Raw genomic sequence first — 15,680 nt, 5'->3', positions numbered from 1 at the left:
CTCCAATGGAGCGTTGGAGTGGAGCTGTGCAGTGTGAATTCTGGGGCTCCCAGAAGCTGCTCAGGAAGATTTTGTCTGAAGCAGATGGACGTAGGCACGTTCCCATGCAGACCAGGGTGCAGTAGCAGAGTTTAGGAGCGTGTGTGATGGGTTAGCTTATGAACACAGCTCCAGCAAACTGCTAACTCCTTTGCAGGCTCTGGACGCCCTGAATGCCTCAATAGACCTCACAGTGTGTTGTGGGGGCACGGATCTGGCAGCGCAGACCCAAAGGAGAAATAACAGCTCTTTGTGAATGGCATTTACAAAGCTTCCCTGCCCTGGGAGGAGAGGCATTTCTCATAGAACAGAAGGGAGCAATTGAAATAAGGGCTGTCATAACTTGTCCGCAGCCAGCAGTGAGAATCGGGAGTGGAACCCATGAGCTCTGGCTCCTCCTCGGATGCTCTGCTGGTGCTAGATTTGCAATGGTGTCTTTCAGGCTGTAAGCACACACCCGTGAGCTCGGCCACCACGGGACCCAAGTCTAATAGCTGCACAGGGAGGGCAGCAGTGTGAAGGTCGGTGACTGCCATAAGGGAAGCACGAGCGGGCACGTGCTGGGAGCTGTGGGGATGCTCCTGCCCTTAGCGTGCTCCTTGCTGCCTTGTTTTTCGCCCTGTCAGCTGCACTCTCACTCACTTTGCTCAGGAAATGTCTCAAGTGGAGATATATTTTTGTATATGCAGCACGTGCCTCTTTGGCTCAGTTCTCCCCACAAGGGCGATACCCCTCCCCCCCCCCTTGCTGAGCGCTCTAGATGGCTGTGTTCCCTCTCCTCGCTGTTTAGGCAAGTTAGAAACGATTATGGTTAACTGCTTTCTGCAAGACAAGATTACTGCACTATTAAAACTGGAGCGGACACGGCTGGGGTGCCAATGAGCTTTCTCAGAGGAGGGGTCTGAACATGCAGCGCATGGACCGAAATAGGGCCCTCCTGCTGAAAGGCCCCAGGTGACCCATCGCTCACTGGTGCAATTACCAGAGTCTTGGCAGCTGGCAAGATCAGCAAATGGGGTTTCTGTCAGAGCTTGTTACCTTAATTTGGTTAATTGTAGAGCAGAGTGCGGTTGAGCAGCCAGTTCAAACCAGGTTTCAGAGCACCAGGGTGCCAGGCACGGGCAGGGCACTGCCTGCTCCCAGAGGCTGTCGGTGGGATGGAATGGATGCAGGAGCTGAGGGGATGAGCAGAGCACACCCCTGCCTGCAGCCTGCCGTGGGCTGGGATGGGTTTGCACACAAAGCCCTTGCACGGCCGTTGCCACGCTTGGCAATCTCACCTGCAAATTTGTACCTGTTGAGTTGATCCCAAGCCTGCCTCGAGGCTTCAGTTGTGCGTGTTTGGGCTGGGAAGAGCAAGATGTAGCGTCAGTGTGGAGCAGAAGTTCATCCCTCTGTTTGGAACAGCGGGGTAAGCGTCTGTGTTAGAGGAAGGAGGTAAGAAGGAAGGAGCTGCACCACCCAGCCCAGTGTCCCCAGTCTCCAGCCATGGCCACCGTGTGGGTGAACCTAAGAACGTGAAGGCTGGGACTTTCCTCAGCCTCCAGGCCTTCTGCAGCAGACATGGCACCTTTGCTGGATTTCTCTTCCAAGAGTTAGCATAACAACGGCTTGAACCTCTGACTAATTGGGGATGGGATGGCTGTTAGCAAAGTCAGCTCCAGGTGGGTGCAGTCGGAGCTCACCTGCTGCCTTTTAAAGCTTAGCCCACATAGAAGGACAGCTGGCATCCCTTTCTGGCAGTCTGTGGTTGGCTGGTTTGTTTTGCCCCACGATGTGGTGCTGGCCACGTCTGTGACCACATTGCCATGAGGCACAGATCAGTTTCTATCTCTGGCAGGGCAGGATGGAGCTTTGAAAGGACAGCTCTGAGCTGAGATGTCGTCTTCAGAGCAGGCTTGTTCAGAAGCCCAGGAAGAAAGCTGCCATCCCCAAGTGGCTGCTGCTTTGTGATGCCGCATTCAGCCGTGCTCTTCTCCCCTCCTGGGCAGCTGTGCCAGCTCAGCCCTTCCATGATGGCACTGCACACAGCCTGGGGAGGTTGGGGAGACACAGAGTGAAACCTGCAGGTGTGACAGAAGAGTGAATGTGTGAGCTGGGTCAGCAGGCTTTTGAGAGCAGCCATCCCCAGGGCTGTTTGAAATGCCCACGGAGCTCTCCTACACCATCAGCATGTGATTCCAGCAACTAATTAAAATGCCTGTTAACGAAGAGCGTAGCTTATTCCCATAACAAAAGACCCGGAAAGAACTAGACTGGTAATTATTCAGGAGGTGCTGGAAATAAACTTAAGGAGAGCTGAGGCTGTGGGATGGATGGAGCAGAATGTGATACCGTGCACACCCACCTCAGCTCCACTGTTCAGAGCCAGGCCAGGCCATTAATGCTACACTGAGGTGATGTGACTGAACCCATAAGCCGGGAATTGAGGTTAAACTTCGCAGCATTGCATCAGTCTGCATTTCCACACAGCTCTCCTGTTTCAGTTCCTCATTTCATTCAGGAACAGGCAGCTGGGCCCTGCTTTGTAGCCTCCGTCAGCTCGTTGGCTGCTGTTAGACGAGTCACAGCACTGCCTGATCTCTCTGTTTCCCCCTTTTCCTCTGCCACCTGCTCTGCTTTTGCACTCGCTTTCATAATGCTGCTCCCAACCACGGACGTGCAGCAAAAGAGAGGGCTGAGCCCTGGGTGGGACTCAGCAGGAGGGAGAAATGGGGTGAAGAGGGGCGATGCCTGGGATGGAAAGGATGGAGATGGAGCAAGAAATGCAATGCTCCCACATGGAGGACAGCTCTGTGCTCCACAAACAGAGCTGTCAGTGGCCCAGGAGGGTGAAACTTCCCAGTGTGAGGTGTGAAGAAAGTGCTGCCAGGGTTAAAAACACCTCGTGCTGTTCATACCTTCTTCCCTCCCCACCTGCAGGGCTGGGCACTGCGTGCTAAGAGCAGAAGGGTTAAGCTGCAGGCGCTGCTGACTGCCATGTGATGCTGTCGCTTGGGCGATTAGCAAAGATCTGTGGCCTAAGAGGAATCACATGGGCTGATGGGGCTCTCTGTGTGCAGCCGGGGCTGTGTGGTTGCAGACTGGATGCAGGTGTGGTGCTGAGCCCTGCTTGCTCCCCTTCCTTCCTCGCCGAGGGCACCAAAGGGAGCGTGACTTCGCCAACAGGGCAAGCGTGGAGCCTCCACATCAAAAGGCTGGGAACAAAACAGCTGCAGAGCGTTGTGAAGCCAAATAAATAAACCCTTGGCTGCACTGGGGGAGTTGTGACCGAGTATACAATTGAGTCCTCTATTAATGGCTCCTTGTTTCAAAAGCCAGCTCCATAACAGGAACTTTGGGTCCTCGAGCCCTAAAGGAGCTAACTTCTGATATTCAAGCCCTAAAAAAGCTGACTTCCCCCTATCAAAGCCATTGCCACAAGCCTCTGCTTTATCAGGTGGAACTGGAGGAAATCCTGGGCTTTTGATCGAACGACAGCAGCTTTCGGTCGAGAGAACAAAGCGACCATATCTGTTTGCTTAGCATCTTCCAACAGGAAGGCCCCCAGAGTGTTTTCTTCTCGGGGAGATAGCTGGGAAATTACCCTGGTGACAGCACGTTGTTGTGTGAGAAAGTCTGACTGCTTGCTAATGGGCTGCTGCTCAGCAGGGCAGAGCTGGGCCCGATTATTTGCTGCATTACCCCAACTGAATCAAGCACTGTAAAACTGCAGCAGTCAGCGCAATCTGGGTGGGTGCAGGTGCTCTCCAGCACAGCACCCGTGTGATCATCAGGTGTCCGCTATCAACCTTTTCCTCTCGTTTTCCTCTGTAGGTGATGTGACCAGCCTGACTCCTGAGCACTCCTTTGAAAAAACAAAAGTGGGTGTGGGGAACATCGTGCTGGCCTTGTACAGTGGTCTTTTTGCCTATGGAGGATGGTAAGATGCAGCCCTCTTCCTTTTCTTAGCGTTAAATACTATGGTTTGCTCCATTTGTCCCCAGGCTGTGCTTGCAGGAGGAGCATCGTCCAGGACCTTCCTGCTCTGCTGTTAGTAGGGCAGTGAAGCAGATAGAAGCTCTGGGTTTCCCTGGTAATGTTAGCAGTCGTTTTTCACGTGCAATTTCCAGCCACGTTACTGAAGCAGAAAGGCAGCAGATGATGGATTGCTTGAGTTATCTCCTGCGAGGAAAGCAGGAGGGTGGATTTGTATAGCAGAGGCTGACTGCATGCTCACAGATGAGTTTAAGTATGGCAAAGCAGGGAGACTGCCGTGTCCATCCGTGGCAGCACCAAACTCCTGGAGGACATCGCTGTCAGCCCCTTGCAGCACTCAGCAGCACAAGGAGCTGCTCAAGTTGCAGCGAAAGCCATCAATCACAGTGCCCAGAGGGTGATCCTGCCACCAGCCCTGAGCCTGCAGCCAGCAATCCTCTCCTCTCGCAGGGAAGCTGGCAGCACGGTGTGCAAATCACAGCGCCCAGGGCTTGTACTTCTGCAGGTTTGCAATTGGGCATCACCCACTGTCAGTTTTACAGCAGGATTTGGTTTCTATCCCACCCAAAACTCCCTTGCAGACAGGTAGGGGTGAAGGGCTTTATTTGCTAACCTGAGGTCATTGCTGTTCTTTTCACGTTACAGGAATTACTTGAATTTTGTTACGGAGGAGATGATAAACCCCTACAGGTGAGTGACTTCCCAGGGAGGGAAACTTCTTCGTGGCTGTCCTGTGTGTGTTGTTATGGGTTGCTCATCAGCCCAGAAGCCTAAGTGTCTTTCTAGGCAAACAGGCTAAAGTTCTGCCTTAGATTAAGGGAAGGGGAATAACAATCTGTGTCTGAGAAGATCTGTTGCTTACGCTGGATTCCTGTGCTGCTGATATTATCTGCGTTGTTGGAGAGTCCTATTTCCTTGGCATGGCACCTCTCTGAATTATAGGCAAGGAAGAGGCACTTACAGTTTTATTGCTTTATTGTGTAAACTCCCACAACAATGTGCAGGCATGCTTTTGTCATGCACTCTTCCTGTTCTGTCGAGCAGCAGGCACTGCTCGTGCCATTCAGGGCAGTGCCAAGGGAGCTGAAGAGGCGAGGATGGGCTGCACCAAAGCAGGGCATCACTGATAGATCCATTCTGCCTGCAGAGAAGGTGCAGTCCTCCCATCAGCATAGGCTTTGGGATCAGAGCCCGCTCCTGGCTGGCCCCAATGGAGATTAGTGCCTGCTGGGAGCTAAGATCGGTGTGCTCTTTTCTTGACAAACACAGTTAAAGGAAGGTTTTGCAGTCTGCAGTTATTTTCTTGCCTTCTGGATGCAGCCATGGCATTTGAGTCTCACCACCTGTAGCTTTGGACCAGTTATATGGGGAATCAAGCAGAGTTTCCTTTCCTGCTCACAAATGAGGTTAGACTGCTGGCAAAGGCACATTCGTACCAACGCAGCTCCACTCAAGCTGTGGCTGAACTCATTTTCTCTGAGTTCCATCAGTCCAACCAGCTGCCTAGAATTAGAGCTTAAAAACAGCCAACTCAACCCCTGCTCTTTCCATCCCCCGTATAAAAGCCACCAGCACAAATGCACCTCCTTTGTCCAAAGAGGATGACTGTGCTAATGCAACCAGCTACCAAGAGACGTGAGGTTTTATTTCTACTTGATTGCCTTGGCGGTGACCATGGCTTACTGCTTGCCCAGACAGCTAGAGTCTCCCTCTGTAAGAAAAACCCCTTCTGCTATCATCCTTCACTCTGTCAGCTCCAGGCTGTTCCCATTCTCTGCTCTCCTGGAGGAAAGCAGTGTGGCTGAGAATCTGTGGATGCTGGGGAGCCATGGAGGAGCAGAACAGCTCCTGCCAGCTCCATGTGAGTGCAGGAGGGCTGCAGCCTGAGCCTTCAGCACTCCCTGTCAGCAGCTGTTTTCTGAGCTGGAGCTGCGTTACAATTGATGTTTTCTTCCTAGAAACCTGCCTCTGGCTATCATCATCTCACTACCTGTAGTCACTTTGGTTTATGTGCTGACAAACTTGGCTTACTTCACAACCCTGTCCACGGAGCAGATGCTGAAGTCCGAAGCGGTGGCTGTGGTAGGTGCATTTCTGATGTGACTCATCTGCCTTCCAGGGCTGCGTAAATTGAACTTACAATCTCTGCATACATCTCCTACTTTGTCCCTCGTCGATCGTGGCTGCTTATAAAAAGAAAATAAGCTGTTGTTTGACGGGAAATAAAGAGCAACTGTGACGGAGCAGGGATGAACAGCATGATACCAGGGGGATTAATCACAGATGGGGGGAGGGGGGGGTCAGTTAGCACTGCTCTTCGTTCAGAAATAGCCCAGGTTGCTGCTGCTGGCCCCATGACTTATCATCAGTTACCGGAGCGTGATATTTATGGGAAAAGGTCATTCAGACAATACTGGGCTGAACTGTTTTCTCTCTCTGTATCTTCCTTGTTACAATTAAGAGAGCAAAAAGAATACCTCCATTAATTAAAATGCCACGGAGGTCAGGGATCCGATTGCTTCAGAAATGAGTGGTGTGGCATGACCTTACAAAACAGTGTGACCAGGGTTGTTCGGTGCTTTAGGAGAAACCTCCTGGCCCGGGGTGGTTGGTGTGAGCCATCAGGTGACAGCTCCATCCTTTGGGTCAGCACAGAGCTCCAGCCTGCAAGCGCACGGTGTAGCTTGTTGGAAACAGCAGCCTGCGTTGCGTTACTCCGGTTGTGTTCCTTTGCACGTCAGTCAAAATCAACATGACTGTGATGGCACAGGACTGCAGTGTGAGTCTGTAATCCAGAGCTACGACTGCAGGTCACTGTGTTTGAAAGGGGCTGTGTCTCAGTGCCCTCGCTCAGCTCCACGCCTGCAGTTAGCAATATCCAAATGGCTGAATCTACTTCCATTTGGCTTTGAGTTTTTGGGTAACTGTTCCAGTACAAGACAATACAAGACAATCCAATAGTCTTGTCTCCCTATTCTCAGGGGAAGAGTTAATTGCTCTGATCTCTGCAAATGTTAATGCTTTGTAGGCAACCATGAGTCCTCTTGTGCGTTTGGGTGTGATGTACCGTTTTTGTTGACCCCATTTAGGACTTTGGGAATCACCACCTTGGCATCATGTCCTGGATCATACCTGTCTTTGTGGGCTTGTCGTGCTTTGGATCTGTTAATGGATCTCTCTTCACCTCTTCCCGGTGCGTTTCTTGCTGAGTTTTGTGGGCTTTGTTTACAAGCAGTGCTTAATGCCTCTGGTTTTGGAACAGCAGCTGTGGGTAGACACAAAGTCTGAAGGATCTGGAGGCCATGTGGGGGATGATAGAAACAAAAATAAGGCCTTAAAAGCATATCCAATTTAAAAAGAGAGCCTGCAGTCATCCTAGTCTTCTGTTCCTCAAGCGATGTCCCGTTGAAGTTAATTAGAACATAAACAAACACAGGCTTGGAGCTCATTGGCGTTGCCTGAGAAAGTGGGTGTAATGAAAACCAGAAACTTACGAAACTTCAGGGCTGAGAACTCCTTCAGAGCAAGGAGAAAGGATGGGGAGGACGCGGGCTGAGGAGGTTCAGGTCTGATGCGTCTCCCCCAGGTTATCTTAGGAAAGTCACTTAATTGTTTGCTCTGGAAAGGAGGACGTAAATACATCTCTTTGGGCTGTCCCTATGCAGAAGACAAACCCCAGCCGAGGGCTGAAGGTTGCAGTGGTGATAACAGATCTGTGTCCCTTAGGCTGTTCTTCGTTGGATCCCGAGAAGGACACCTACCTTCAATTCTCTCCATGATTCACCCGAGGCTTCTCACTCCTGTACCATCCCTCGTCTTTACGGTAAGCCCTGGGGTGTGTGATGGGGAGTGTCAGCCTGGTATTGAGAAAAGGGTTGGGGATGGGATCCCAATGGAGCAGTTGGGGATGGGGTCCCAGTGGATCGATTGGAGAAGGTCTCCAAGTGCAGCCATTTCTGCTTGCTGCTCTGAGAGGGTCCTTCTTTTCATCATATCTTATATCCCACTCCTGTTTAGTAATCATTCCAAGCACCGTTTGAAAATATCTTCAATAAGTGAAAAAATAATTGATCTGATTCTCTTCTTGGCGCACAACTCCCACGCTCATTGCTTTAATACATGCAGTTTTGCCTACCTTTCCCTTTGCTAATGGCTTTATTTCTTCTGGGTGCAGTGTGTCATGACCCTGCTCTACGCCTTCTCCAATGACATCTTCTCAGTCATCAACTTCTTCAGCTTCTTCAACTGGCTGTGTGTGGCCCTGGCCATCATTGGTATGATGTGGCTGCGTTACAAGAAGCCGGAGCTGGAAAGGCCCATCAAGGTATGAGCAGTGCAGGGACTGTCTCAGATTTTCCCAGTGCTGGGCCTTCTTCATTTGTGCTCAGAGAAAACATGGGAAATAGCTCTTTCAAACCAGTCAGAGGCTTCAGCTGCTTTTCCTCTATGGGAAAGGGAGTGGAATTGGAAGTGTATTGCCATCAGGAGAAAAGCTGTAGATGCATGAGCTGTGTAGTTAACACTGGTGCCCCAGATGCATCAGAATCTGCCAAAAGCAAATAGGTGCACTCACCATTCAGGAGGTGAAGAGCTGTTGTGGCCGTGAGAGCATGGGAATGAAGGATGCTGTGGGTGGCAGAGATGTGGGGTGGCCCAGCACAGGGCTCTCAGTGACTAACCGTGCTCCCCAGGCTGTGACTCTCAGTGAAACGCTCTGTACCATCGTGGAATTCACTTAAAATGATTTAATAAAGTAGACAAACCCATGCCTGCAGAGATGAGAACTTTGTTCTATTTGTCCTTGGCCAGCTTGGCAGCGCTGCATCCTGGCTGGGAGGAGGCCAAGACCATGTCAGCCACAAGCATGTCTGCCTTCCTTATGGGCATGTTTCTCACTCATCCCCTAGAGCACACTCAGGTCTCTGCCAGGCAACAGGAGCTGGAGAGAAACAAACTCTCAGACCTGTACTGTTGCCTTCCCAGAGTAACTCTTTCTGTGGCTCGTGCTGCGTCTGCTGCTGCATTTGATGCTGTCGGTCCAGATGTTTTTTATAAGGAATCATTCAAGAATGGTGTTCCCTCCTCTCCTGCCGTGAGTTCTTACCCGTTCTTTGGTCTGTGTTTAGGTGAACATCTGCCTGCCCATTTTCTTCATCCTGGCTTGCTTGTTTCTCATTGCTGTTTCCTTCTGGATGACACCAAAGGAATGCGGGATCGGCTTCGCCATCATCTTCAGCGGGATTCCTTTTTACTTGTTTGGGGTCTGGTGGCAAAACAAGCCCAAGTGGATCCTCCAGGGCATCTGTAAGTATTGCCAGGGCAGAGCAAGGGTGCAGCCTTGGAATAGCAGTGCCTCCGGTGAGCATGCTGCAGCTAGCAGCACTGGCTCTTGTTTGTGCAGTGAGGGCTCCCAATGCCTTGGCTCTGAGCAATGCTTTTAACACCAGCAAGTTTTAGCTTAACGATTACCTTATCTATCAAGTGCCTAAAGTGCACCTTGGCTTGTGATAACTGCAAAGTTTGGGCCAAATATCTGCGGCGGAGCGTAACTCCGTGAGCACGTTGCTGCATTCTGCCCCTTGTAAAAGCACAGGGTCAAGCCTTTGCCAGCAGAGAATACCTCTGTAGTGGTGTTGGGAGGGAAAAGTAATAACAGCTCAGCAGTCTGAGCACAGTTGGCCTAAATTTGACTGCTGTCAGATCAGAGTTAGTCCCACTTCATCGCTCAGCCAGCGCTGGAACAACACTTCTGTTCCAGTCACAGCTCTCTTTGACATCCAAATGTGACAGCAGAGCAAAGGGAGGAGAAAACCCTTCATCCCCTGGATGTTTTCTCTTACGGGGCTTATTTTTAAGGCATCTTTGGGTAAGGTTTTCCAGCAAGGTGTGTTTTGAAGGGCTGGAAAGGCTGCGCTTGGCACACGCAACCTCTGTCTGAACAGCTGCATCAAGGAAGTCAGTTTGTGTTGCCTCGGCACTGAGGTCTCCCATCTGTCTCCCAGGCCTTATGCAGCAGGCTGACCCAGAAAAGCAGGCGTGTAGAAATGCCCAGCCTCAGCTGGGTGCTTTTTATGAAGAGGAAAAGATGTTGAACAGTGCTCAGCACTCGTAATTCTTTTTTCTTTTTTAACTTTTTCCCCTCACTTTTTTTATTATTCTGAGTATTAGGCTCAGTTCCTGGAAGAGCCATTTTTGCTGTGCCCAGGTGGTAAATTACTGTATTAATTATTTCCTCCCCACCAACGGCTTTTAAGGATAAGACAGAACATCTCTAGGAACACATAGTGATTATCCTGCAAGTGCCCCGTTAGACCTTTAAACACATGTAAATGAATATATATTGTGAATAATTCCATCACCTCCAACTTAGCTGGGTTTGACTCCGCTTGCGTGCATGTAGGACTGCTGCTGGTTTTCCTTGGCAACACTGCTTTGTGGCATCCAAACAGGGAAGCAGCAGAAAGGTGTGCCTGGATAGCAGCCACCATAACGAATGCTGGGAAAATGAAGAGGTCCAAAGGAGGTGCTTGCACGTACAGCTGAGGTTTTCCAAATTGGAAGGAAACGCTTTGGCCCGTGCCCCTTCCTGCTATTGTGCTTGACTCTGTTTGGACTGCTTACAGCTCTGGCATTCAAATGCAGTTACTGTGTCACCATGCAAGTAGCAACTGGTGCCGAGTGGTTCCAGGGCAGTGCAGCATCCACCTGCAGCAGCAAAGCTCCCGCTGTTACATGCTCGAGTGGAGAGCAGCCTGTGGTTTGTTTGCTCTCAGGCTTTACGCTGTACTTGGACTAATCCTGCTCAGAACTGCAGTGGGTTGGCTAGGGGCGTGCTGTGCTTCTTCTGAGGCAAGGAATTGTGAACAGAGACCAAGATAAATACGCCGGGCCCTCTGTATGCAATCTCTTTGACCCATACTTTGCTTTTTCTCTTGTAGTCCACGCGACAGCCATGTGCCAGAAGCTGATGGAGGTGGTTCCCCAAGAATCGTAAGCAGGAAAAGCAGAGACGTTCGGCTCGAGGAAACGCACAATACTGTTCTAAGACGACACAAGGAGAAAAACACTTCTGATCCCTCATCAATAAAACCTAAGCACTGGAGCACCCTGTCAGAACTGCTTCATGTCTGACACGGTGCCGCCTGCTCTGCCTTGCCTCCTCCAGCCCTCCTGCTGCCGCCTGAGAAGTTCTTGGTACGAACGTGGGCCAGGAAGAGGAATTCCTGCCGGCGACTTCTTGTGCATCCAGTCAGCCTCTGTGCGTGCGTGTGTGTGGCTCTGAGGGCCGTACCTCAGTTCTGTGTGGGCTTACTAAGATGAGCGATGAGCCTTATCCACCTGCCCTACCTGGTAAGGGGGTGGGTGAGAAGGAAGGCTTGGCTGAGGGCTTGGGCTGGTGCTGGCTCTCACGCACGTGCAAGCTCACACCTAAATCTGTGCTACTGGTGCTTTGCGTTCTGCCCAGAGAGTGCCACTGGTGGTGATGGATGGAGGTGAGACAAGGCAGAGCAGAACTAGTGTCAGAGAAATGAGAGTTGAGGAGGCCTCGTCTGACTCGGCTGCCTGGTTCCCCGGCTGCTGTGTGGCTGTAGCTCTCAGCCCCAAACCATCTCCTGCTGTTGAGCCAGTTTGCTGGGATGCCCTTCTCAAAAATGCCCACCCTGAGCCCTGTGTGGTAGCGCTGGGATGGAGCAGGCCCAGTTGCTCCCAGTTAGCCCAGGGAACTGCAGGTGGTCAGTTCCTTAGCTTGCTCACTCCTTGTTTCTGTGTAGATGTCATCCAGCGAGGGGTGAGCCCTGCTTTGCCCCATCTTTGCCCTAAGGGTGATCACTACATGCCCCTAAGCCAACTACAAAGACGAAACATGGGTGGTGGGATCCTCCTGGTTTGTCCCCTGGGTTCTGCATGGGAGGTTGGACCAACTGGGTCTGAGGGGTGGAAAGGGGCACACACCCCGATGGCTGGGCCTGCTTTAATCCTGGTCTGCTGTTTTGCTCAAGGAAGCCAGGACTGGAGGCTTCTTGAACAAGTGGCTCATATTGCCTCTGCACTCCAGGTGACAGTCAATTGGAAATCAAATGCATCTTTTCCTCACCATGAAGCTGCACTTGTCTCTGTTACAATCTTCGTTGTGCTTGTGCTTCAGAAAATGGTTGTTGATGCTTTTTTTTTCTCTGCCATACTTTTATAAATTAAGCTGTTTGGAAGCTGGCATCCTCCAAGAGCAATTGCTATCTACTTGGATTCTCCTCTTAGCATAGAGTCATTTTGGAGAAGAGGCATTAAGGACACCAATGGTACTACTAGCTCATGCTTTGTCCTTTTAAGAAGCTCTTCAGCAACAAAAGCATTTATGTTATAGCAGGTGGGCAGCTTCTGCCCTAGCGTGTGTGGCAGTGACCACAGCTATGTCCCACACGTGCCTATGTGCAGCTCCTTGCTATTGCTTTGCCAGGCATGCATCTTTGCTTTAAGGCAGGAATAGGTGAGACAATCATCACGCTGAAACCTGTGTGGTCACACTGCTTATTCCATGGCAATACAGTGCAGAGATACCCAGCCCAGCTCTGCTATGCTTCACGTGCGTCAACGCAGAGCTCTGCTTGAGCTGAGTTAACCTATGGAGAATTGCAGCTGGTTGGGGTATGTCTGCAGTGCAGAAGTACCCAAAGTTCTGGCCAGTGCATGGCTGTTCAGGGACCTACGTGCAATGAGTTGGAGCATCTCAGAGCCAGTGCCCATGGAGAGACGTTTGCATAGATAAGGTCATGAGGTGTATAAATCCTGAACTCAGTCTTTCTCTTTACAAGGAGTCCTCCTCCAGCTGAAGGCTGAGATGGTTTTGCAGGGTAGCGATGGGAGGTTGCTCCTTACGGGCCTGTTTCGTGGAGAAAAACCTGTCTCTCCCCTTCCCCTTTGGTCTTGGCAGTTTTTGGCTGCAGTGGTCTCAGGACTGGTTTCCTGCAGGGCCTGGATTGAACTTAGGGACTCTCAGTGCTAACAATATAAACCAGCAGAATTAACTTCAGTACTGATTTACATCAGATTTAACTTGCTTCACAAGACCAATCCACAGAGAGCTCAGAAATGGGTCCAAAGTCTCCCGGACGTGCGGGGATTGCTTGGTTTGGGCATATCTCTTAACGAGTTTCATCAGTGATGAAGACCATCAATAAACGATGTCCTCTTGGTGACCCTTTCACACTGGTTTTACAGAGGAGATGTCACACTGAGATTTATTTTTTTATTAACCGATCTTAATTAAAACCTTAACTCGCTCGCTTGCTTTTTAAGAGCATTGATTATTTTCTACTTGCTGCTAAGGATCTTTCCGTTGTGCTACTAACCTGCTGCTTCTGGCACTGACGTCGCACGTTGTGCGGTGGCCTCGTTTCCACAGCAATAGAGGTATAGGGAGAAACCCAACCAGGCACCAGCACAAATTCACACAACCTTTGTATTGGACCAGCTCGCATCTCAGCCTTCCCAAAGCCCCATTTCTTTTATCCCCAGTTCCTGGAGGCTGCTCGTTAGAGCTTGGTGGCATGGCTGGTAGAGAAGGCTTTTTACACTAGAGATTAGGGAGGTGATAAATAAGGAGATAAGGATGAATTTCATTTCAACAAGGAAATGTGACTAAAGCCATTTCTCCGAGGGGTGAAGGCTGTAAGTGGCCGTGGCTCTGTAGTTGTGCCCCTGTGAGCATTACTGTGCAGTGACTGCTGTACGAAGCTGAGCCCCAACCCTTACTGCTCTTCATGCAGCTTGGTTGTGAGTCTTTGGAGTCCCAGCACTGTGGGTATTATGGAACAGCATCCCATGGGATCCAGAGGAGGCTGCAGCCCATGGCTTTGCTTTGGGTTCCTCTTCCTGAGCATGAGCCCGCTCTGGTAAACACACCATTGTGTTCCAGCAGTCCCATCTGTGCACAGCTGAGTTCAAAGGGGCTCCGGTGCTTGCACAAACTTTCAGGACCTGTTGGGTGGAAGCCGGTGCACAGTGGCTTTGTTCTGTGTGCTGTGCACCACGGGGAGAGCTGTGCGGTGCTGCCGGCCCTGCAGGAAGGTTTCCTCTCTCTGCTGCTGCCTGTGCCTTTAGTCATAGCCACGGTGCTCTCAGGCTTTAATAACAGTCCAAAAGGAAGCAAACAGCTGTGTGCTGTCCTTATGCAACACGCCGGCTGTCTGGGTGGGACAGCAGCTTGTGCACAGCCCCGTTGCCAAAGACATCCAAAGGGAAGGCGCAGCACGGCCAGACCCTGGTGGGGTTTTGCATTTGGAAGCTGTTGAAGCCACCCTGCAGCTGAGGAAGGGCAGAGCCCTGCTTTAGAGTCCCCCATCTATCCATGGTTCGGATGGGAGGTGGCCCTGTGATGGTTGAGCCCTTGGCCCTGAGCTGCCACAGGGCTGTCCTTTGCTGCTTGCTTCAGGAGGGGCCGCAGCCTCACGCTGGCTTTGCCCATGGGTGGGAAGTTTCTTCCCAGTTTACACAATCCAAACTGGAACTGGTGATGGGGTGAGGGCTGCACACTGCTCAGGGTCAGCCGTAGCCCCTGGCATGGCACGGCCCTCCCCTGGCCGTGGTGGTTGGCGACGTCCCTTGGGTCAGGTCATCCCTAAGGAATCGATGTCCAGAGGGTTTTCTTTGCTTCAAGCTCCTTGCATTAGAAGGGGCGATGCTCCCCCAGCTGCTGAGCATCAATGAGAAAAGGAGAAAAAAAAAATATTTTTTTTTAAATACTAAATTCATTCTGAAGTGGCCTAAAAGGGACTTTATATCTACACCGCAACTACTCCCATTGGTGATGCCCATCTCAGTGCAGGCTTCTGGCTGCCTCGTGCCATGCTGTCTCCTGCACAGGGATGGCTTTCACACCCCAACAGATGTCCCCATTTGTTCAGGGGACAGAGCAGGGCCCGTGTCCCCCCCAGAGCCCTGCAGAGAGGGGTTGTGATGGGACACGGACCCGGCGCTGACCCATGGAACGATGGTGAGAGTCACTGCTGGATGAGAAAGAGCTGACTCATCCCAGCAGCCTGTCTGCAGAAGTTCGTGTTTTTGTCCTTTTTATTTTAAGCAGGAAAGAATGATCTCGGCCTCCAGAAAACCCACACCTGTTTTACCTTTTTGTTGCATTCGGTTGCTTTGCAAAAGAAAGGAAAGAAAAGAAAAAAAAAAAAGATACTAATTTAAATGTTGCTGTAGACGACGTTCTATTTATTTTTAAGGGGTAAATATCTTCTAAGTCTTAATACTTCTACAGTCGATGCTATTTACAGTGTCTGTGTCCCGTTGGCACAGCAGTTCAGTGGCTGGCTGAGCTGCTCCGCCAATGGGAACACCATCAAACTGCCTTGTAAAACAAAACGTCTCCCACCATGTATTTTTTTTTCTAGTATTTCTTGATTCCTTTATGTCTGTGGTTAACAAACCTGTTCTGTGTTCGGGTTGTTTTATGTTTTGGGTTGTCTGGTTGTTTTTTTTGTTTTGTTTTGTTTTGTTTTGTCGGTTGTTTTTTAACAAAGAAAGCTGAATTACAACTCTCCTGTTGCTGGTCTTTGCCTCCAACTCTTTTCATTGCGCAGAAGGTTCTGTTGTTGGTCCTGCGGCCCCTCTGCCCCTCCTGCTCTCACATGCACATCCCTGTGTCTGGTTGGGCCTAA

General features: G+C 50.7%; 1 protein-coding gene across 1 annotated transcript in view; it reads left to right on the top strand.

The window, feature by feature from the left end:
• SLC7A5 (solute carrier family 7 member 5) overlaps window positions 1-13,310 on the top strand; it is a 32,435-nt gene extending 19,125 nt beyond the window's left edge. The window contains exons 3-10 of the mRNA NM_001030579.3: window positions 3,856-3,961; window positions 4,663-4,707; window positions 5,976-6,099; window positions 7,107-7,210; window positions 7,744-7,840; window positions 8,192-8,341; window positions 9,144-9,321; window positions 10,956-13,310. Coding sequence (NP_001025750.3) covers window positions 3,856-3,961; window positions 4,663-4,707; window positions 5,976-6,099; window positions 7,107-7,210; window positions 7,744-7,840; window positions 8,192-8,341; window positions 9,144-9,321; window positions 10,956-11,011 — 860 coding nt within the window. The 3' untranslated portion in view covers window positions 11,012-13,310. The remainder of the gene's footprint in view (window positions 1-3,855; window positions 3,962-4,662; window positions 4,708-5,975; window positions 6,100-7,106; window positions 7,211-7,743; window positions 7,841-8,191; window positions 8,342-9,143; window positions 9,322-10,955) is intronic.
• Window positions 13,311-15,680: the final 2,370 nt, after the last annotated feature.

This window comes from Gallus gallus, chromosome 11 (genome assembly GCF_016699485.2).
Source record: "Gallus gallus isolate bGalGal1 chromosome 11, bGalGal1.mat.broiler.GRCg7b, whole genome shotgun sequence".
Taxonomy (NCBI): Eukaryota; Metazoa; Chordata; class Aves; order Galliformes; family Phasianidae; genus Gallus; species Gallus gallus.
The sequence above is the reverse complement of the archived record's forward strand: the minus strand, read 5'-3'. Positions and strand labels throughout refer to the sequence as shown.